The following is a 24,413-nucleotide window of genomic DNA, read 5'->3' as shown; positions in this document are numbered from 1 at the left end:
AAAGTATAGTCCATGCACTATAGAAGTAATCTTATTTCTTAGACAAAAAATCTTCTAACAAACCATCAATAATTTAGCTCTTTTTTTTTTCAATTCCAAAAAGAAAGGCTCTCCCATATTCTCTCTTTTTTTTTAAAGCTAAAGCATGCCTACTCTAAATACATTTTGCAATAACATTTACAAAGAAACCTCTGCTATTTTGCCTGTGTCTGTGTCTACGCAGCCCAAGTCCAAATCTAAATCCACATTTCCAATATCAACAGTCCGGTTCTTCAGCCTTCTATTCTTCAAAATAACCTCTGATTTCTTCATCAACTTGATATACTTTTTCCTCACCTTTGAGAGGGGATGGGTATCTATGGCAAACTTATCGTTATACGCCTCTTTGAGAATTGCTGTGCAGGTCTTGTTCCTCAAAGACAAGTAGAACATATGGGGATGCCGCTCAAATGCCTTGTGAAATTTCTGGGGCAAACCCAGATACTTACGTAGGCAGAGGAGCTTCTTCCTCTCAGCTGAATGCTCCACAAATATGCTGAGTAACTCATGAATTACACCCACAATCCTTTTCTCTGATATATCACTGTTTGGATCCAAATGCAAAAAGTCTTCATAGGGGGAAACATATGGAAGCTTCTGGAACTCATCTAACCAATTTGCAATCTTTCTCCTCAACCTCAAGCCCTTTGATGGAAACATAGGGAATTCAATTGTCCTTTCAGATCCCTCATAGTAAATTCCTCTCTTTATAGTGTTTCTCTGCATCACAGACAAGACCCTTTCCTTTGACTCAACAGCCAATCCCATCATTTCATCTTCCATCTCCACAAATCTAAAAGATTCGTCAAGATTTGCCACCAGGTCTCGCAGAAAAACATCAGGCAACCCTAAGTACCACTGCATTCCCTGAATTATCTTCAAAGGAAGCCTCTTCTCCCTACTCATCAATATCAATTTCTTCAACCTTTCTCTAATCTCTGACTTTTGATCCTCATAAACTGCACTCTCTTCCCTGTCGAGCGCGACAGCTTCTGGGGTCAGCCTGAACCATGGAAGATTATACTGGGGCCCAGTATACTCTTCAAATACAGATGGGAACTGTCTGAGAAACCTAGAAACCTTCATGGGTACTCCCAATTCTACTCCCCTCTTTGACACAGCCGATATTGGTATGCATCCATTAGGATCTCGGGCTATGCAATTTTTGAGAGAGATCAGCGGTTTGAGCTCTATGGACCTGTGGATGGACTCAATAGAATCATAGTAAGGGTCTTTCTTCCACTTCATATACACATCTACATAACTGCACTTCTGGGCATACAGGTAAGCAGCTGACGCTTTGCAGAGAACACAAAAAATGGATCTTGAGAGAATCAGCTTATCCAGATATCTAAAGTTAGATTGATTGAACAGCACCATTTCAAGTTTGAGAGGGTACCTGTCTGGCTTCTAGTGATCATAAAGTGTTGATTTTATGCGAAGTCGCAGAGAATTATGCGAATAAATACAATAAAAATCAGAAACTAAAACAGCCAAAGCGGTCGGAATGTAAGATCGATCTTGATAAACGAAGAAAGGTATAAGGTGTGCGCGAGGGAAGAGCTTGGAACCAGAGTGCGAAAGATTAGTATGAAGACAATTACACGAGGGCTTTCTCACTTCACTTTAATTGACTCGCCGCAGTTCTTCGTTTATACCATTCTTAACCCCCTAGGCCATTAATAACAAAAATGACGTCGTCATACCATAAAACTTAAAAGGCAACTGTGCCCTAGCTTTCGCTCGCGAGTCCTTGCGAGCCTCCGTCGCCGGATGTCGCCTCGTCGAAGGCGAATCTCCGAACGGCGAATCTGAGAGAGGCAGGCGACGAAAATCTGAGAGAAGCAGGCGAAGAAAATCTTTAGTACACTGTTCAGGCGAAGAAAACAGAACAACTGTGCCCTGCTTTCCCTCGCGAGTTTTGAGAGCCTCCGTCGCCTCGTCGAAGGCGAATCTCCGAACGGCTCGTCGTCTTTTGGTTTCCTCCGACCCCCTGTCCAACGAGCAAAGCCGTTTTGTGAAGACCTTCTCAGACACGATAGTTTGGCAGTAGCTGGGAGCCCTAGTTTTTGCTCGCGACCGCTCGCAATCTCCGTCGCCGGATGCCGCCTCGTCGAAGGCTAATCTCCGAACGGCTCGTTGTCTTCTTGTTTCCTCCGCGACCCCGTCCAACGAGCGAAGGCACGGACTTCTTAACCCCTACGCGCAGGAAGAAGAAATATCGGGCTTCAATTCTAAGTAGGTACACTCACGAACCAGCACTACCTATAGATGGTGAGAATTTATTCTGTGAGCCAGCGAGAACTATGGATGGTAATGGAGATGTGTTTCGGGGATTGGGTCAATCGAACATCCAACTGATGCATAAAAACTGTGTTGGTATTCCGGACTTTACTTGATTAATGAGACCTAAGGGGAGGACGTTGATATGTAGGTTTGGTGTCGCACCAAGGAGTTCGAAAGGCTTGTTGGTGGTTGAAGTTCCTATGTAATAATAAATAAAAAAAAGTACGAATTTCTTCCCTGGTTATTTCTTCTTCTTTCCCTCTTCGTTATTCATTTGGGGATATCACGATTTAATTTCAAAGTGTTTTCAAACCCAAAACATTTTTCAACCTAAAAAAAAAAATTTAAACCCCACACCAGATTTTCAACCCAAACTTCAAACTTAATTTTTTCAAATAGCATTTTTTTATAGTGCACACTTAGGTTTTCATCCTTGCCCTTTTTGAGCGGCCTTTTGGTGACCCTTGTCGCCGGTGGGAAAGAGGGCTATCAAGTCTGGACCTTATGTAGATGGATTGGATTCTGTACGGGATGGAAAAATGGTTAAGAAAGAAAACAACGCTTTTTGTGCAAGACGTACTTTTGCGCAAGCACTTCAAAGACTTGTTCCTCAATCCAAATTTCGATTACCATTGAAGAAACCTGAGATAATCAACGAGAAATTAGCTTTCGTTTTTTCAGATGTTGAGATGGACAAAGCGGTCAAGGATCTAAAGTTTACACTTGTTCTTAAATTCTTATTAAAGAGACCGTCAATAGGTGTGTTGTGGCTTTAGATTATTAAGATATAGAGTTTCAGTGAGATTCAAATGATTAGCTTTATGGATGAATATCACGTGTTGCTGCACCTGGCGAATGAGAAGGATTATTTACAAGCATGGGCGAGGGAGGGATGAATTATGGCTGGTTGTTAGTTCTGTTTGTTCAACTGGACAGTTGATTTGGATGTCAAGAAAGAATCATCCATGACTCCTCAATGGATCTTCCTACCGAGTTTGTCGTTGATCTTGTATCGGTTGGATTGTCTTCAAATTCTAGCAACAACGTTTGGAAAATTTCTTAGAATGAATAATGCCACACTATATAGAACTCGCACTACGGGGGCAAGAATTTTTGTGGAAGTGGATTTGCAAGAGGAGTCAATAGAGGCTTCCCATTGGTGGTAGGTTAAAAATATCAAATTTGGCAGGAAGTAGTGTATAAGAAGTGCGATTTTTATTACAAAAAATGTTTTTGTTGGGGTCAGACAGAGGTTGCTTGTAGGTTGGGTGATCGTATCAAAGTGAAACCAGATAATAAGAATGAGATGATGATTGAAGGGAAGAAAGAGGAGGTCAAAGCTTGGAAGGAGATTCGAAGAAAGGACAAGAGTTTAAACGAAAGTGCAAGTGAAAATGTGGAGGTGTATCATATTATTGTGTTTGACAATAAAGAGATTGGAAAGAAGGTAATGTTAGTCGCAGATAAAGGAAAACAGGTTTTAGAGGAGGGTAGTCCTCACCCGATCCTCATTGATGAGGGATTGCATGCGGGTGGGTCTGGCAATAATTCTCAGGCAATTAGGAAGAGCAAGATGGTACAGCTTGAAGGACAAAGAGAGTGTAACACATTGGTGATGGATGAAGGTAGTAAGGGAGGAAAAGAAATTCCAGAGGTGGTTGAAGATTGTGTTGTGCATTAGTTGAGTGGAAGAGTGCAGGGTGAAGAGATGCTTGGAAAGAATATGATGATAAAGGAAGGGGAGATTGTTGAACCTGCTTCTAACGTAAGGGATACGGAGTTAGACCTCGAACAATTTCAGTTTGCTCATGAGAATGAGAGTAAACTATATGGTCTGACTTCTGACAAAGGCTATGATTCGGAAGGTAATTTTGCTCAACTCATAATTATTTTATTAAAAGCTTCCAGTAATAGAACGAGACAGTCCCAATAGGTTATTACTCGTCGTGTAAGACTTAATTTATGAGGACAAAAATGATGGTGTGGAACATGCGAGGTATAGGCACGTCAAAGAAGTGCTTCAGGAATTTAGTTAGGAAATATTCGATTTCTATGTTGGCCATTTCGGAACCGTTCATGCAGGTGATGTGCTGCTGAGTAAAATGAGAGGTCTAATTCGTATGGATAAGATGAGTATTTCGAGCCTTCGTCTTTAAATTTCATCATTTGATTTTCCTATGTTTTCTTCGGGTTTTTGTTTTGCAGGTAATTGATATCAAGTTGTAGGTAATTTGTTTTAATTTATGTTTGTGTTTGTTTTGATTACATATGAGCTTGTTTAGTTTGTTTTAATTGGATGATGGTACGGGTTTTTATAGACTTCTATTGGTTTTGATGTCTACGCTGGTTTTGATAGTTTATTTGTAAATCTCTTGTGGCATGTTTGTAACCACGGTTTTCTTCCGTCATAAGTGAGGGCTATCAATAAATTTGGGGTTTTCGTAAAAAATAAAAATAAAAATAAAAAACCATTAAAGGCAAAAAAAGAAGAAGAATTACTTTTGAGGATTTCATTGTTCTTGCTACCAAATTTGAATTGCCTTTTAAATATTAACTATATTAAGTTTATACTTCCACTAATTCTTTATTTTTTTTATTTATCAAAATATTTAAAAACTCCTAATTTTATTATTTAGTAATTTTTCAAAAAGCAATTACTCGGTTCACCCTAGTTAATTTGTTTAGCAAGAGTTATATAATTAACTATTAAAAACTAGCTACCTCTCAATTGTTAGTGAATTAGATTAAAATCAATTATTAAGAACTCATCATAATTTATCTGGTTAAAGTTGTATAATTAATGGGAATTATACATATTCTTTTTGTAATCATCGTTATTTTAAAGTATATCGTCTATGATAATGTCTTATAATTTAAAAATAGATACATTATCAATTGATCATGTTTTTTAGTCTATTTGAAAAGACTCATTCAACCCACTACATGAGATACGACTCATGTTTTGAAGGTAAATATTAGTGAGAAAAACTTTAATATGTAAAATTATAGCATGCAACCTTCTTATCATCTTCGAAGACTTTCCCGTTTATTTTATAAAAGCTTATTACAATGACTGTGACAATAGTAGTTTTTTAATTTTTACTAGCATTTTAATTAGGGTGATAGGCATTTAACCAGGTTAATAGTGTTTCCTTTTCTATGTCAAAATACAATACTTTTTGGTGTCTCTTCTAAAATATTTTATAGGTGAATGAAGACAGGAATGATTTAATTCTTAAGAGCAATGTTACAATAAAAGTTATTTGGTTCACAATAACTTATTTCTTATTTCTCACTTTCCTCTCTTTTTCTTTCTCTTATGGTCCATTTGGATCAAGAAATTTGACGAGGGAAAGGAAAGGATAATATGTAAAAAAAAAATTTTTTATTATATTTTCTCTCTATACCACATAATACTAAAAATAAAAAATTGATCTAGTATAATTAAAAATTAAGAAAAATCAATTGTTAATTAGACCTAAAATAAAAATTTTATTCATTAACTTGTTTTTTTTTTCTTTCTTGCTTTCCTTAATAACCAAACATGAACAAATGGATTCCTCCATATTTTCTTTTCCTTTCTCTCACATTTTCCAAGTTCCATATAGTGCCTTAGAGTTTATTTAAAATTTTAAATCAAGGATTTTAGTAGAGAAAAGGAAAAGAGAAGAAAATAAAAAAGGAAGCTCATTTCCACTACATTTTCTATTTTACCTATTTCTTACTTCTCACTCACCTCTCTCTCTCTCTCTCTCTCTCTCTCTCTCTCTCTCTCTCTCTCTCTCTCTCTCTCTCTCTCTCTCTCTCTCTTTTCTTTTCTTTTAGAGTTCGTTTGGATCAAGGATTTTAGTACAAAAAAGGAAAGGAAAAAAATATATATATATAAAACAAACTCATTTTCCGCTACATTTTCTATCTAAAACCAAATACTACTTAAAAATGAAGATTTGTTTTAATATGGTCAAAAATTAAGAAAAAATAAACGTTAACTATGCAAAAAAACAAATTTTTATCTATCGATTTGATTTTTTTTTTTCTTTCTCACTATTCTTAACAAACTAAAAATGAAGTTTTTCATATTTTTCTTTTCTTTCCGTAGTATTTTTTAAGTTCCAAATAAGGATTATAGAGATTCTCATTCACATCCTACTAAATCAATTTGACTTCTCTCCATTTTTATTATTCTCAATTTTCCTCTATTGTAATTCATTTTAATATCCGTATTAGTAGAAAACACGAATCAAATCCTACCGTCCAATCATTTGAAAGTAAAAACAATAAATTCCAATTTGGCTTAACGAAATATCACCATTTGATCTTTAAGTCAAAAGTTTAAAAGGGTTCTTTAAAGTTTCTTTTTTAATTCATAGTTTAAAATATTGAATTATTTCATAATTAATCTACTAAATTAATCTTCAAACCATATGATGCATTAAGTTGGTATTTGCTCATCTTAAAATTGATATAATACAAAGTGAAAGCAAAAGAGAGAATAAAATGGAAGGGAGCCAAATCCTACAACAGCACACAGCAAGTTTGGCCGCCCATGGTCGAGTCTTGAGTGATTCTTTGATATTCATGTCCTCTCCTCTCCTGAACTAATCATAAACTTAAAAGCATGGAACTCTCCCAGCAATGTCTTGAACTAATCATAAACATAAAACATAGTGCGAGCTCCCTAAGACTGTATGACAAATTTTAGGCTCCATTTGAAATTCAAAAAACATTAGAGAATCAAAACATCTATATTTTCAAAATTGATTATCAAAAAAGTGAAAGAAAATAATAAATATATCAAATCCATGAATAAAATTTTAATTTTATAAATCATTAATATTTAATTTTTCCTACTTTTTACTACCAAACTTTTATTTTTGAGTAGTATTTTATATTGAAGGAAAATATAATGAAAAATAAATTTTCTCCTTCTTTATATTTCTTTTTCTTTTCTCAAGCAAAATCCTTTCGAAGCCGCAGCCTTCTTGACGTCATCATCTCTTTTTCATCCTTTCTAAGCAATGGACATCTCCCAAAAGACCTTAGAGAGCAAATTTCATTCTCCCCGTATCCAAACCTCTTCATTATTTGGGAATAAGAATAGTATGGAATTGAACAAAATAAAATAAAATTTATCACTTTAGTTCCTTCAAATTCTCCATTCAATTTTTTATTTCATTCTATTCCTATCACATTCCATTCCACAAACCAAAACCAAACCAGAAGTAGGAAAATGGGAATTATCTTGCATATGACCACATGAAGCATATCTCAACATTAAACCCCGTTGTTTCCATAGAGATGAAGGGACCTCGCTGAATTCTCCATCCCCCACTCTCGCTTTTTCTTTGAGGACTCTGTAAAACAACATTGATATACTGCTACAATTATTGCCAACAACATTCATCATCACACTACCTGAAATCTTTATCCATGACTACATCGCACATTCATGCACTTCAAAAAGGAAAAACTATAATGTTATGCGTCAATAGATACAGCCAACAGATGCAAGTGAGAAAATATTTTCCTTGAGCCAAGCCAACAATGAGAAAACATAAGACCTAGAATTATTACATCAATCGAATTAGTCAAAACAATGACACTACAAAGCAAATGTCTGAGTCTGCCACAAAACAGGCATGCTCCAAAGGCGACAGAATAATACTTAGAAACAGCTACTAAAGAGACGAATCATTGAAAAGTAGTGGTCATTAAAAGAGAAATGGTGTGAATATGTACATAAAGAAGCCGGCAGAGGCGTCTCAAATTGACGAAACACTGGAGCAGGAGCGGAAATACAATAGCAGAGCCCATCACATTGGGAAAGAATGGTGATATCCGCCAGAAAATCCATCTCCAAAGGACCCGAAAGCTGTACAATGCCAACAAAGAGCTGAAGTCTTTTTAACAATAAAAAGACAAATTAATGTTGAGAGAAGCTAGCACAAGAAGATGGGAGAGATCCATCTGCTGCTCCCGTCAAAATTTCCACCACTTCTTCTTTTTCTTATTTTCTAATGAAGGCAGGTCTGACATAAAATGGCACAACAAAAGAACACAACAAAGAAAATCATTACAACCTTACAAGTAACCAAAAAGGGAGAAGGGAAAAAAAAAGCTACCACTGCAATCTCTCTTGATGTAGACATGGAACATTTTTATCCTCATTTTCAAAATTAACCCCTCAATCTGTTTGAATTATGTGTAAGTGCAGGTGGGTTGGTGCGCACGCCCTGTATGTGTGTGTGTGTGTGTGTGTGTGAGAGAGAGAGAGAGAGAGAGAGAGAGATAGAGAGGGTTCCCATCAACAGGAATCAATGTGCAAACACTCCAGGTTGTGTAACTATACCAGCCTTTGAAATTTTACAAAGTTACTTGGTAAGGATCCTACTTGCACCCCAAATGATGTTCTACACATTAAACCATATCGTTTTCGTTTTATATTTGAAGAGTTCTTCGATGCAATATTTTTTTGAAACAATAAATGATGAATATAAATCTCTTTAAATAGGGATTTAACCATTCAGTAATCCCCAAGTGTAATGGAATGGAATAATTCAGGGGCAGAATTTAAACAATGCTTTTACATTTTTCATTTACAAATGATTTTTCATTATATGATTTCATGAATATGAACTAAAAATTCATTTTACTATTTATCAATAAATATCATATAGTACTTATGGACCACAATCTCAGTTCAACATTCGAGGACTTTCTGCAACATAAATATTCATTTTGTTTACAGACACATTTATATTAATCATTAGGATTTCTAAGGTACAGACAATCTATTTAAAAAAGGTTCGAACTCCAAATGAGAAAATTTATATTTTTATCAATACTACAGACTAAGTGTAGGATTTATATTGGTTTATTACATGATGACACATTCTTCATACATAATGTCCAACTAAATGGTAAAAAAATAAATAAATAGATAAAGAACACACTAAAGATAACCTTTCATCTGTGTGTACTCTTTTTCAAACAAAAATTTACCACTTTTAGATTCAACAAAACACACAGATGTGACAAACATTTCTTAAAATAGAATGATCATGAGCCCAAAAATACACACATCTATGTCCAAAATTTGAAAAACCAAAACATGAAAATGCCCCCATATCAAATTTCAGTTCAAAGTTTTGATTTCTTATTTCTCTATTAAAAAAGACTTGGAATTCACAGTAGAAAGAGATCTCACAGGACTCCCCACTGTGCGAGGATAGGGGTAGGGTCGTCAAAGTATACGCAGCCTTACCCTGCTTTTATGCATAGAGGTGTTTGCTAGGACTCAAAACCTGTGACCAAACCAGTCACAAAAGAGCAGCCTTACTGTTGATCCAAGGCCCGCCCTCACAAACAGGAAATATAGAATCATAGATACATGAAAATCAAACACATAAAATATTACTAGAAGAAAAAAAAATAGAAACAAAATATTTTGATGCATTTTTTCCACTTTCAAGTGCCCCATAAGTGGGAATCAAAATGGGCCTCGAAAATAATGAGATGGATGATGCATAGAACTGCTTTTAGAACGCAATGTAATTGTAGAGTACTAGGAAAATTAATTCAACTGTGTTTAATGACAACTTCAAAATCCTAGGCAATATTTGATGGAATCAGGACCAATGCATCACAATATAAGAAGTAACAAGTATTCATTTGAAGAGGCCACTGACGAAAGACAAGGAAACATTATCTAAAACGGTCCAACCAACTCCAGAAAATATAGGGATCAGTCCGATTCCCAAACTGATTATACTCCTATTTCATGTCACTCTCATTTTTCCCTTCTGCCTAATTTTACACCTCTAAATGTGCCTAATTTTACCCTTGTAATATGCCAACTAAGTTTTGAAGCATCATCATACAAATGCTTACCTCCTGCTGGATAGATTGAGTTATAATGCACCTCCGCCCAAAAGCTCAGGGAAATAACTGCACAAAACACAGGTTTCAAAGTTTTAAACATGATAACAATTATACTATACAATACGGCCAGGAAAAGAAAACATATAGTACATATTCTTACCCTAGAAATAAACAAACTTTAGAAAATTGTAAAAATTATATAAACTTAAGTGAAATTATAACAATCACGATTGAATCATGAACAAATCTTTTAGTAAAAAGCAACTAGAGATGGATGGGCCATCTTAAGTAGGTTTTACAAGTGGCATTTAGTTCACAAATTGCAATACCCTCCCGAAAATTGTGATTCCTGAGAATTGCTATACTCAGATACAAGACTCCTAGGAATATAGGATTCCCACATTTGGTTATTGATAGATACCTAGGCATGCGGAATTCCCAAGTTTGGTTTATTCCTACAAATGAAGATAAAATAAATTTCTACTCCTGAAATGGTTAAGATGGATAAGTGATTTTTAATGGAAAGAGAAAAATGCTTGTCCAGGGCATTTTAGCACAAAATTCAACAGATAAACCAAAATAATAAAAATTAAAATTGCCTAAGTCATTGAACACACAGTATCAAAAATAAAATAAAACTATAAATTAGTGTAGAGCTAATTAAAAAATGCAATTTTTCTTCAAAACAAAATATAAAAAAATTATAAATAAAATAATAAATTAATTTAGAGCTAATCCAACAATACGATAATAATATGCAATCCACATATGCTTGCGAAGTTATGTCATTTAACCTTGTAAAGGTTTTTTTTTTTTTTTTTCTCTTTTGGACAATTCACATTATTTGAACCTAAAAAAATTAAATTCAAAAATCCAATAGTCAACACCAACTTCTGTCCCAAAGTTTTCACATTATTTAAAAAATCATCCATATGTGCAGAGGAGAGAGTGTGAGAGAGCTTTCGCTTGGGATTGAAATAGGTTATAAAAAAGGGGGAAGGGAGGTATTTTGGATTTGTAAATATAGCAAGGGCATTTTTTGTCACTTCATAATTTTTTTTATGATTCCCTCAAACTGGGAATTTGATACCCACCTTTTAAAATGGGAAAAGGAACGCCGGTGTCGAAGAGCTTTGTGGGAATATATGTACCATTCATGGAAAGGGATTCCAGGCTATAAAATGTGGACCAAGTGTGGAATACCCCGAAATCATGAAGATTCCTAGGAATCATAGGTTGAATCCATGAAGCGAATGCCGCATAAAGGGTAACTAATAGAACATGAATGTACATAATTAATGAAAACATTTTGGTTCTCATGCTGCCTTTCAAATATATTGTGCACTATTAAATTCCCCAACCACTCGAACCAAAAAAAGAACTGCAGCTGCTGCATGCTCGTTTTTATTTCCTTATTTATTTATTCATAATCTGGGGTGAGGCGGGAGGCCCAAGTCATTCCCCATAATATTTGACATACAGTAAAAAGCAAAATAAGGGGAAAAAAAAAAAAAAAAACCAAACAAACAAATAAAAAACACCATTGGAGAAATTTTGGGGAAAAGGCAAATATACCTCTATTTGACTTCTGAATTTGTGGAAGAATCTCAATGTAGCAGGTATCCTTAAACGACGTTATGACAAAAATCTTGAAACCATACTGCAATAATATGGCAGCCATACATTAGCCATCAATAGAATTGACTTTTTACAAAACATTAATTCTAATTCAACTTGTATAGTCCTAAATGAATGGGATATGAATAAACATTGTGGCATACAACTATACAAGAACTATGAGGTATAACACAGGGAAACCTAATGATGTTCTTTTTATATACAAGGCATAACACAGAAACCTAATGATCTTCTTCTTTTCTTTTCCTTTCGTTCCTTTTCACTTTGTTGGAAGGCCGTAATATTGATTTATGTGTAGTAAAACCAGGTCTTCTGAGGCTAAACGAACACATTTCTTTGTCTACATCTGTATTTTGCCAAGACACCTTCAACATTAATTATACCATTAAATATTGTAGTTGCAGGTATATTCCGTACAGGATGATGCATTTATTCAATTTCTACCATCTCGTCTGGAGCCACTGAACAATGTATATATTCATAACCTTTCCTTCCTTTTCTGGCAACTTCCAGCACATCTGCATTCTGTATAAGAACCCTGACCATGGCCAGCCAATTTGTCGTCTCATAAAACTTCAATTTCAATAGATGTAGAACAAGCACACAACACTTTCCAACATACTATTTCAAATAGCCAACTGACCCATCTCATTTCTAATTATCTGGACAGCATCAACCCCAATCTCTGCCTCATTATGGACAGTTTATCACAGGAGTCAACTTAATCACTTAGTAATCCTACATTCCTCTTTCTATCCATATAAAACCTGTTGATGCAAAAGCTTCTATCCACAATTTCATTTTTAATTTACCACTACTTCGGTTTTATCAATCCATACTAAATTATCAGCAACTCAGCATACGACATTCCCCATGGGACCTGACAACTGCTAGTTGCCTAGTCAAAGCATCCATACTTAAGATGAAAAAAACAGAAACTTAATATTGACCATTATGCAAGAACACCATGGTCAAAAATTACCTGGACTCTATTCCAATTGTTCAAATAGTAGATGCAGCTTCATCAAGCTTCCAAGTCTCAGCGAACTTTCAACTCCAGAAGCCTTATCATGCTTCTCTCCAAGTCGATGGAGACCATACGAAAGCTATGTACCCAGTGGCAGATCCACAAGCTCAAGTCAATGTGAGCTCTTATGCATAATGCATAATCTAGTTAGGCAGAGGCAATCACTGCCCCAAAGTTCCGCTGCACTTGGTCTCCCTTTTTTCAATCAATGTGCTGGCTATCTCAAATCTCATTCAATTTCTTCATTTTTTTTAATTCCCAGATACTCCTAAGTATATTGTTCATTTACAATTAGACCCCTTCACTGGACCATCTTAACTCTCCTTCCCTTATCTCTATAGGCACTACGCCTAACATATGCCATGGATGTGTTGCTTGCTACCAAAAAGATAGAGGGAAAAAATTGTTTTAGTGCTATGAATCCAATTATAGGGGTCTAAAAAACCATGCAAAGGTTCAATGCAAGTTGCTCCCATTTAAATATGTCCAACGCATAGCACCGAAAGATACTTCAATATTATATACAATAATTTTGCAAACAAGCTTTGAAAATTTGAGGCAACAAGCAATATTGCAAGCCTCCATAAACCAAACCTTATGACAGTCTAATAAAAAATGTCAAAATCCAACTTCTGATGGCTAATTTTTTACCAATTTCATAGCATAAGAAGCTCACTCCACTCTCACATAAGCAGGAAACAAGCAATTTCTATGACTTCCTGGATAAACTGAAGTTATTCGTGCATACACCTAAAATTTTAAGAAAAAACTATTGCTCATAAAGAAATAGATGAAAGGATTAAATTGCCTTGATATATGTTGAAAAAAGCTTAAGCTATGATCATAAAAGATGCATCAGTTAATGCTGCAATTCTTCATTTGCTTTCAGAAACCTAAAAGAAAATAGCTGGCTAAAAACTTAAAAACAGAAAAGAACAATGCATAGTAATAATACCGAATCAGCAGCAGCCTGCAATGTGACATGATCACCCCATTCACCATTCCTATTTTCATCCACGTAAAAGTATATTAGATTGACCAAAAACAAAACAAATTATTGGATCTGAGAGAGAAAGAAGAAAGAAAGGGAGAGGAGGGATGGGTAGATAGGAATATAGTATGTTACTTGCTGATTTTGTTCAAATAGTCACCATAAGCCATAGGAACATAACCCTCGTACATTTCTCGGTGAGCCTTTAGCTGTGACACCAAGATAATGTAATAAAAAAACCATTAACATTATATGTTCAAGTCATGGTCTTAAATTTCCACGAAATTGTCGAAATTTCCGATTTCCGTCACCCTCGAAATCGAAATGGCAATCAATTTCCGTCTTGCATAATTTCCGTCGAAATCTCAACGAATCATCCTAAATTTGTCGAAACCTCGAAATTTTAGCAAAATTTGTCGATATTTTAACTATACAATGAAATTTTGTCGAAATTCAAATGAGAGATTCAAGAGTGAAGTGAAATTTCTCTTTTAATTTATTTTATTGAAACAAAAGGTTATCACAAGTGCTTTTGAAATTATATGAAAAAATAAACTTATAGTAATATTTTATTTAACCATTCATGTCTAAATTATCAATGTTTGTATAATACATAATTTTTAAATGATTTATGAATTTTATTTGCATGAATTGAATATATTTAATGTACATTATCTTATAAGCATGTTTGATGCACGTACTATTTTACGACTTTTTCACTTCATACAAAACATAGATGTATTTAATTTGTAATATATTAGTCTTAAAACTTATATTATTATGTTTGTTAACCATTTCTAAAGTTTCACAAATAATTTCATGTTTTACTACTAGTTTCCGTTACTTTTTCAAATCGAAATCGAAATTGACATCGAAATCGAAATTGACATCAAAATCGAAATTTCCGTCGAAATTTCTGTACTTTTGGAGCTTCGAAATTTGAGTCAAAATCGAAATTTAAGACCTTGTGTTCAACAATAGCATTAAAATTAAGAAAATATTTCTGAGTGTACCAACCTGACTAAAAACTTCTTGTCTGACAAATTTGTGGTGCTCAGGTGTACGGTATATTTGATCTGATAAAGCACGAAACTGGGAAAATATGAAACTAATGAGAGATCGCATGAACTGATTAGAAGGAAAAAGAAATAAACATAACTAAAAGAAAAATTTTGGAAGAACAATATGCAAGTAACAATATAACCAATATAAATCCATCAATATGTGTTGTCAAGGTCAACTATAAATGGGATCTTGGAGAATTGAAGTCCAATAATTTATGGAGATCAGTTTCATTTCAAAAAAAACACCACCACCTCAATGACTTGCACTGAGAAGAGAAAAAAAATGTCTTAGCACTCATGGAATCATGGTTGACTACATGTGTATCTACAATCTACAAAACAATACAGCAGGGGCTGTTTGGTAACTTGTGTTTTCTATTTTCTTACTCTTTTTTTTTTTTTTTGCTACATAGTGAAGAAACAGGCTATCAAAACGGATCTGTTGTTTCGGTTGTAAGTTTTCACAAAAACTGAAAAACAGATTTTATAGTTTTTAGTTATGACAACCTATAGTACTTCAATATCCAAAATTAACTTTTATGAATTAATTCATTCCTCCTATACAAAAAATTTTATTAAAATAAAAATAAAATGGCCATCTGACTTTAAAATAGAGTTAAAATAAAAATATCCAGAATATTTCAAAAAATTTGAAAAAAAAATAACAAAAAAATTCAAAAAATCATTTTTAACTTTTTTCTAATGTCATGTACGATAAGGTTGTTCTTGGAGCACTAATAAGTGCATTTAAAATATAATGATTAAATAAAATAATAATTAATTTATATTTTTTTACAATTTCTGTTATTTTGCATTTTCATATTTCAATAAAATTTTTAATTATTGTTTGATTCAAGGGAAAAAATGAACATGACCTCAACTAAGTTTTTAATTTGTTTTAGTTTTGAAAAAAATACCAAACATATTACTAGTTTTCTGGTTTTCAATATTTGTTTTATTTAATTTGTTTTGTTTTGGAAATATTAACCAAACCAGTCACTACTTGTAGTTTTTAGCTTATGTTTTCATAGTTTTCAGTTTTCATTTCTTGTTTTTACTTCCATAATTTTTTATAGCAATAACAAGCCCCTGAGTTAACAACCAAATATGAAAAAGAGAACCATCCCTAAAATATTAACTCTTCCTTCCTTTTCTGCAAGAGATACCAAACATGGTATAGAGGGCAACTCAATTAGTTTCAGCTTTCATTGCTACATTAAAGGATCCTCATACCAGATAGTTAGCAAATCATCCATTGAAAAATTCTGTGATGACAAGAAACAATCATCTATGTTCCAAGTCCATAATAAGTTTATGACCCCATGTTTGGAGAGGCTTTAGATTTAGAGTCGTATTGGATCTTCGATAAGATGTAATATAAAATTGTATTGAAATTTGTCCAAATCAACTCAAATCCAAATCCAAGGTCCGAAATCCATGCTCCCAAAAAACCACCTGAAGGTGTTTGATTTTGAAAGTTAGTGCCTGTTTATTCATGGAAAATAATTTTCAGTTTCCATTTTTAATTTTCCGTATAGTTACAAAACTGCCACCTTATTTCTAGTTTTCCAACATTTGTATAAAAAATCTTGGAAACATCCTTTTATTGTTTTTCAAGATTCCTATACAAATATAAAGAAACTAGAAAACAAGTGGCATTATTGTAGTTCCTTGTAAATTTGAAATGAAAAATAAAAATTGTTAAAGGCTTGTTTAGTTGTGCATATTTACTTTGATTTTGAAAATTAGGGCCTGTTTAATTATGCAAAACAATTTTCAGTTTCCATTTTAAATTTTCCATATAGTTACAAAACTGCCATATTGTTTTCTAGTTTTCCAACATTTGCATACAAAAACTTAGAAAACATCCTTTTATTGTTTTTACTATAAAATGTGTGGAAACTGGAAAGCAAGTGGTATATTTGTAGTTCAGAAACTGGAGATGAAAAAAAAAAATTCTAAAGGCCTATTCAGTTGTGGAAAATAGTTTTTTATTTTCATTTGTTAGTTTCTAAATAATTACAAAAATGCAACCTTCTTTTCCAGTTTTTCAACATTTGTAGAGGTGAAGTGGAAAACAATAAAATAAGTTTCAAAATAAATATTGGAAAATAGGAAATTCTGCAGCATTGTTGTAATTTTTCAGAAAAAATAAGTACGGCAATGGACCCAAAGGATTATAAATGAGTTCAGAATGTGAAAACAACCTCCAAAAATGCATCACAAGAAGCTGGTGAGACAAATCAAGCTCCTAAAATGCAATCACGGCAAAAAATTGAAATAAGGCATGATGCATACTTTTCATTGTATAAATTGCATGGTACCAAAATGTTAGTAACACAAAATCTTAAAACAAACAAAAAATTAAAATATATATATATAAAAAAAACCCAAAACAGACAAAGAAACCTCTGCACTTCCATACAATTAAAAAAAAAAAAAAAAACACACACACACACACACACACACACTCACACACACACACGCACAGATGTATAAAAGAATCCAACCTGACAGTTCCCATCTCCTTGAACCTTAAACTCAACCAGATCATACAGCTTCAATCTGAAAGGACCAAGAATTTTCTTGCATTAAATATATATAGCATCTAAAACTAGCAGTGATAAAATTAAAATTAAGCAAAAAGCAATAATAAAAATGTTGAATGCCACTTACTGCCACCTAACCCCCTCCCTGAAAAAAACCAAAAAATGATAGCCATAATAATAGACAAGAAAGAAGAACTAAACTAAAGATTTGTTCATGACTTGTATCATCCAATTTGGGACATGATTTCTAACTGAAGGACAACGCATGGTTCACATCAGGTGTCATGTGCTTGTGAAATGGTAAAATGGTCCAATCTGAAGGTTCTATTTTCTCATGCAACTATTTCAAAATTCAATCTAGTATTTTCCTACTACTCACTTTTGTCTTATGCCCCCCTTTATACCCTGGATAAGACTGTTCTGTGAGTTCCTCACAACATACAGGGGAAAAAAATCTAATAAGTATAATAAGATACTATTGTTTGCACATCATTGACCCATTATATCTTGTATGTTATGGTAAACTCTGGAAAAAAAATTTAACTTAAGCACTAAATTTGGCAAGATAAACTAAATGAGAAGAATCATATTACTCCTGGCTCAATTCCGAATACGCAAATAATCAAGAAGTGATGGAAACTTCTAAGTCCAAAAACATCAAACAATAATACAAAAAGAACAGATACTCCCACAGAGCACTTATTATCCATCCATATCATGTATAAAAGCTATGAAGAAATAAAATTGGCAAAAGACCTGTCCAGCAGCCTTTGGTGATCCGATGTTTCTTCATCAACTGATGGAATCTCTCCATTGATTTTGGGAACATGCTGCACATACCCAGATTATGAGTATTGGACCCAAAGTACGGACTGCAGATTATACAAGCAAATCCATCCAACAAAATGCACACCCTGTTTGTCTCAATTGAAAAATATGTATATCATGACATAAGTGGAAAATCAAGTCATTAAATAAAAAATCATTATAATATTGTCAAAATGTTCATAACATATAAAAATTCGTTTAATATGAGAGCAGCAGATGCATATCCAATTTATTTCATTATACAGGCATCCTTTAGAAGAACAAAAGACGTCACTTTCATTCAATTTTTAGCTATTTATAATATGTGCTGCCAAGAAAGTCTCGACGTGATGCCGCTGCAAACAACATACAGGGAGTTCTATAAAATAAAATAAAATAAAATTCCAGGAGAGATTATTCCATGACACAAATGCAATCTATATCAACTAGCCATGGAGCATTAAAAAAATATTGCAGTCTTATTGCAACTCCGTAAAACTTACAGGAACAGGATTCATCTGGTTCAACCTCTTGCCTACTTCACCATCAAGAGTAGACTCATCCTCTATCTCTAGACAACATGTACAGTCATCATTGTTGACTAATTTTTCTCCCAGGCCAGAACATGAGCACGAAATTCCCATTCCATCTACCTCTTCCTCACCATTTTGAGGCCCTGCCACTGTAAACAACATTATCACGATAAATAAAGAAGAAAACAAACAGCCAAAGACAATAACTAATCAGAAAGACAGGTAATAATTTTTCCAATACCAGTGCTACTGTGTCTTCTAGAGGGAGAAATCCAATCCTGTGCAAGAACAGATGCTTGCATTTGCTCATTCTCCACATGCGAAGATCCTGATGCTTCTACAGATGCAAGGTGTGAAAATTCTTCTTGAAGTGCATGTGCAATAACCTCATCATTCTCCACATTTATATTCTCTGCTTCGCAATCTCTGCAATAACCTTCTCTAATATACTCAACTGGACAAGGATCTGCAGCATATTGAGTAATTCCACTACAAGAACCGTTATGAGAAAGAGAGCAAACGTCTAGAAGATGGAGACCCCACCGAACTATATCAGGGTCTAGCTCGTAGTTAATCATTTCCAACAAAGGTCTTGCAGCACCTAAAACCACATTGTGACAATGTAACATCTAGTGAGGAATCAAACAGGTTATACATGACAAAATTGACATTTAAAACAGCCAGTTAGTATAAAGATGTAAACAAGTCAAAGTAGCTTCCAACTTCAGGAACATAATGGAATGTAACTATCCTTAAAAATGCAAGAAATTATTACTTGGCCTTTGACCTCAAAAAATTTCAAAGCTGTTTATTTCAATTTGAAGTAGACAAATAAAGATTGCAACAGAATTATGCAATTTTTTCCCATTTAAAAAAATATTTCATCCAACCCCATATGTTAGAATATAAAAATTCAACCAGAATTTTTTCAGAATCTTTAGTTAATGTGTGGTACTGTTTCTGATTTTGTGTAAGAAATCACTCTCATCAAGATATGCAATCAAAAGGCAGGGCCCCTCTCCTTTTCTCCTTCCTTTTCCTCCTTTTTGATTGCAAATCATAGATCAACACCATCCATATTTTAATCCCTTAAGCTTGCACAAAATAAATTGATAAATAATTGCTAGCATCCAATCTGAATTCAATTTTTTTTTCAGCTGCTAAATAAGTAGGGTACTAGAATGCATAGCTAAAGATTATCAATTCAGCTAATTTTTTGCACACATGATTTTCACAAAGATATGAAACTAACGAGTGGTTTTAATTTGGTTCTTGAATCAAAAGGGTGTGAATCAAGGAGAAGAGAAGAGAAGGGAATGAATAAAGGAGCCCTACCCACAATCATTAGTCCAAGTTCATACTATTCCAACTACACCCTCCTGTTCAAGAAATAAAATAAATAACCTTATCATCCATAGCAGATAATGGAAATTGTATGACATTCTAGCAATTGCTATCTTCCAAAGCCTAAACCAGCTTGCATATCATATTTAGCAAAGTTAAGGACTTGCAATTACCAAATTTACATGTATGACATCCTTACATGCCCCAAAAAAAAAAAAAAAACCAATATAAAGAGTTGCATTATTGGAGCTCATCATTATCTTTTTTAAAAATTAGAGTTTAATGCAACTATAACCTTGTATTATATTATTGTTCCATAGCTAAACTGGCAATATGTTGTGAAAAATATAATGATATCCATGCCACAACCTCCAGTCTAATATACAGAAATTAATCAAGATTAAAACCAAAAAAGAACATAAATATCAACATCAGGACACATCTCCATGAAGAAACCCAACTGGACCAAAAGAAAAACTCCTCATTCCTTCAAACTTCAACAATACTTTTCACAAAAAATTGCTTCCAAATAGAAGAACGATTCTGAGTGCAAACAAAACATCATACTCAATCGAGAGAGATATAAATACAGAAGCAACAATAATACAACTATTTCATTAGTTATCAAGTCGATCATAATTCCCATCCCACCCCCAATCCCCACAAGAAAAAAAACAAAGTCCAAATAAGTAAACAAACATTTCTAGCTTCCAAGGTTTCAGTCAGAAATTTAAAATCGCCCAGCCGCCTTTGCCAACAACCATTAAACCAATAAACAAATAAACAACAAACCATTTCGGACTTAATTACGTGATCTTAAACTCACTCAAATTTCCATAAAGTAGACAAAACAAAAATTCAACAAATTGCAACTCTAACCATAAACCCTAAGAAAATCCAAGTCGGTCAATCCAAAAGCATCAAACCCCACCGTTAAAACAAAAAACAGCAAAATTCAATTTTTTTTTTTTAAAAAAAATCAGCTTTCAATACAATCAGAAATCATCTCAATTCTTGTTCCGTAATGAAAACGCAAATACGAACCTTGCACGAATTGAAAACCAAACAAGGAATCTTCAGAGAGCGGGACAGAGAAAAAGATGATTCTATATATATGTATAGAGAGAGAGAGAGAGAGAGAGAGATGTGGAGAATTTAAAGATCGTAGGTTTCCTCGTGGATTGGATTGGCCAGCGGCAGTAAATAAAGGTCGAGCAAGTTTAGGCGTGATGGCCTGTGAGAGAATCTGTGACTTGCCGTGCGTTTAAGCGTCTTTTTTTGAAGGTCGGTTGCCGTTCGCGGCTTGCTTTGTGAAAGCGAAAACTCCGCGCCCACGTGGCGCCACGACGTGGCAAGCTGCGTCAGTAACCGGAAAGTTCCGGCTCCGGTACGGGGTACGGGCTCGTTAATTTAAAATTAAAATTAAATCTTGTAAATGATTAATGAATTAATATTAATTAATTTAAAATGAAACAGTGGCTGTGAATATTAAATGACTTTTTCTTATTGAAATAATTAAGTCTATTGCCAAATTAGAATGATCATGCATTAATTAAAAATTAATAAATGGGGATTTTGTTGCAATAATGCTTATAAAATGGAGATCATGAAGTTTATCAATTTGGAATGTCAAAAAATCAAGCCCACTTTTCGGACCTATTCATTTTACTATTTTAGAATGAACAAATAAAAATTTTTAATTCATATATTGGGAAAATTATTATTAAAATTACAAAGTAAATAAAATAGAAGTATTTTTTAAGCTAATGAATAATAATATTTTTCTAATTTTTTTTATATATTAATAAATTTATTAAATTTGAATGTTTTCTCCTTTCTTGTACTAAATCATTTTTTTATAACACGTAAAATATAAATTTTTTCTGTTCTAAATTAGATGATTGAGGAAGAAAAGAAAAGGAAATTAAATTGTTGATTTTTAGAAAAAAAAGTCTTTTAATTTATATAATAAAACGCAAAAAATGTGATGAGACTAAAAACCCTTGTAATCTCTTTTTAAATCTTTTTTTAAATGAAAAAAGATTTGAAGAGAGAATATACAACTTTTGTAATAAATTTTTAGATTATCAAAATGTTAGTTCGTTCATCAAAAATAAAATTATAAGTTTAAAAAAATGAAAGGTCTTATTTTTTTTCTTTCTATTTGTTAATCCAAAAAAAGAGGACTTACCCTTTTCTATTGATTTTTCTTTACACATTAATAACAAAATCAAACCTTAAATCCCAATAGATGGAGTCAGTTACATTACTTTTTTTCATCAATTTATACAATTATGGAAAATTTCTTTTGATAATTTTAGCAGTATTAAATCCTCACTCACTATCTCAATTCAAGCTTTTTAATAATTATTAAAAATAAAATGAGAAACGGGAACTGAAAAAGTAGTACCATCATATCATTTCTTTTTTCTTTATTAAAAGAAAGTAATATTATTTCATCTTTTCCTCCTATTAAAAATAGAATAAGTACTGTTTTCACTGAAGATAAATAATCTAATATTATATACATTTTTAGAAAATATTTTGCTAAATTATTTTGTTTGTACAACACTTATTATTTTTTAAAATGTAAGATTTTCATGTGGGAGGTTTTGGATTTGAATTCTATGAGGGTGGAAAGGAGTATAAGATAGGAGATTGTTAGCTCTCGTTATATAAATTAAATCTAATGTAGGTTTCCAATTAATTAAAAAAATATTTTTATGTATTATGTTAATAATGATAAATTATAAGATATACTAAGTGAATAATTATAACTACTTAATTTAGTTAAAATATATACAGATGTTGAAATCATATTGATTATAGTATATAGACTCGACGTACCTCATATTTTCCCCTGAATAATAGCTCAAAATACACAAAGGTTACCTGAATATTCTCATTATTTTCAAAAATCAAAGTAGATATTTTGTCATTATCATTGATATACCTTAAATATATCAAGGTCAAAAGAGTTCATTTGCCATAAAAGAGCATTAAGGCACAACAACAATAAGGATCATCCTCAAAGACAATTGCTCAACCAAAGCAATTGACATCAACTCCATAAAGACTAGAGCGATTCATGCCCGCACAATAATTAGCCATTAAATGACATTACACCCTTGGGTCAACTCCCATCACTATAAATAGGGACTCGAAGAAGAGGTTAAGGTATCTCATTCTTAACCCATATTTATTGTTGCTTGCTACCTCTCTAGTGTGACGACCTGCTCAATTTCCACATTTTTTTTTAAAAAACTCAATATCACAAATCCCAATTCAGCAGATCATAATCCACCTTGACCCATGGTACCAGGGATAAATCAGAACACGACACGAAAGCCTAAGCAGCAGGAAACACATAATCACAATATTGTAAAAATATAAAACATCCATCACATTACTGCAAATACCAGAGTCACTATACCACTGTATTTCAGTATATACATCCCAACAGAACAAAATCTAGGGACACATCTCACCAAAATCTAACTGTCCCTAGTAAAACTTACCCTTCAAAAAGGGCAGACAAGAGCTCTAGCTTGGCGGGGCTTTTCCCGCTCTCCTATCTAAGGCTCCTGAAAAGTTTATAAAATTTAGGGATGAGATACCTCTCAGTAAGGGAAATAAACTAATACTAGTGTGTGGCAACATGAGTATTCCGTGTTATACACATATCATACATAACATGTACAGTAGCTGTTTTATCAAATCTGGGAAAACATATATATATATATATATATATATATATATATATATCAAAATATGGCGGAACATACTGCATTTTCATATTCATATCTCATCTCATATAATAATAATAATACGAAAAAATTCTTGGTAGGTTAGTTGGTTGTTGTCATGTATTACCCCCACATGACTGGGTTGTGTGGCCAGAAGGCAAGACCTGATAATGGTTGGCCTACCACTGCCAAGTCAAACGTACAGTCTGTAAGTTTGATTGGTCTGCCTGACCTGGTCCGTACACCAGGGGCGATCACACACACTTCTTAAAACCACATCGACCATCCAATCTCACACCACTCCGTACAGCAGCGTTAATACAAATATCATGATCACGAAAACCATGGATACATAGCAACGGTACCGTGCAAGTGCTAGCCTAGACCAAGCCAACCAGGTTTTGATATCATATAACATATACTAAAATTGTGATACATGGATATCTCATATCATTAATTACCAGATCAATCATATCATTTTGCATATATACGTATATCATGAAAATCA

At 33.4% G+C, this 24,413-nt stretch overlaps 2 protein-coding genes across 10 annotated transcripts; both read right to left on the bottom strand.

Moving 5' to 3' along the window:
- Window positions 1-8: 8 nt before the first annotated feature.
- On the bottom strand, window positions 9-2,568 carry LOC131165401 (protein WHAT'S THIS FACTOR 9, mitochondrial). Its single transcript, XM_058123158.1, has 2 exons — window positions 1,439-2,568; window positions 9-1,337 (listed from the first exon to the last, which is right to left on the bottom strand). Exons 1-2 carry the CDS (start codon window positions 1,458-1,460, stop codon window positions 178-180), a joined length of 1,182 nt encoding a protein of 393 aa, XP_057979141.1. The 5' UTR covers window positions 1,461-2,568; the 3' UTR covers window positions 9-177.
- A 5,269-nt stretch (window positions 2,569-7,837) lies between these two features.
- LOC131165403 (OVARIAN TUMOR DOMAIN-containing deubiquitinating enzyme 9) lies at window positions 7,838-21,448 on the bottom strand. Of its 9 annotated transcripts, none has more exons than XM_058123165.1 (12): window positions 21,204-21,448; window positions 20,151-20,194; window positions 19,057-19,416; window positions 18,786-18,964; window positions 18,232-18,305; window positions 17,437-17,491; window positions 14,880-14,954; window positions 13,998-14,071; window positions 13,827-13,875; window positions 11,782-11,866; window positions 10,216-10,272; window positions 7,838-8,354 (listed from the first exon to the last, which is right to left on the bottom strand). In XM_058123165.1, exons 2-12 carry the CDS (start codon window positions 20,158-20,160, stop codon window positions 8,305-8,307), a joined length of 1,068 nt encoding a protein of 355 aa, XP_057979148.1. In that variant the 5' UTR covers window positions 20,161-20,194; window positions 21,204-21,448; the 3' UTR covers window positions 7,838-8,304. The 9 variants fall into 9 exon arrangements, with proteins under 9 accessions (XP_057979148.1, XP_057979145.1, XP_057979147.1 ...); XM_058123162.1 differs by having other exon boundaries at window positions 7,838-8,197; window positions 21,204-21,447; XM_058123164.1 differs by lacking the exon at window positions 21,204-21,448 and adding an exon at window positions 21,039-21,152 and having other exon boundaries at window positions 7,838-8,197.
- Window positions 21,449-24,413: the final 2,965 nt, after the last annotated feature.

The sequence above is a fragment of the Malania oleifera genome, chromosome 10, assembly GCF_029873635.1.
Source record: "Malania oleifera isolate guangnan ecotype guangnan chromosome 10, ASM2987363v1, whole genome shotgun sequence".
Classification (NCBI taxonomy): Eukaryota; Viridiplantae; Streptophyta; class Magnoliopsida; order Santalales; family Ximeniaceae; genus Malania; species Malania oleifera.
Note: the sequence above shows the minus strand (reverse complement) of the source record. Positions and strands in the feature narration are given on the sequence as shown.

What these genes read in the sequence shown, in the direction of transcription:
- LOC131165401 (XM_058123158.1), bottom strand. Translation starts at nt 1,460, where the DNA reads ATGATCACTAGAAGCCAGACAG. An exon ending in GATCACTAGAAGCCAGACAG is followed by an intron (nt 1,338 to 1,438) that starts GTACCCTCTCAA and finishes TTCTCTGCAAAG; the next exon opens with CGTCAGCTGCTTACCTGTAT.
- LOC131165403 (XM_058123159.1), bottom strand. An exon ending in CACCAAAGGCTGCTGGACAG is followed by an intron (nt 17,492 to 18,231) that starts GTCTTTTGCCAA and finishes TGGTCCTTTCAG; the next exon opens with ATTGAAGCTGTATGATCTGG. An exon ending in TATTTGAACAAAATCAGCAA is followed by an intron (nt 13,876 to 13,997) that starts GTAACATACTAT and finishes GGATGAAAATAG; the next exon opens with GAATGGTGAATGGGGTGATC.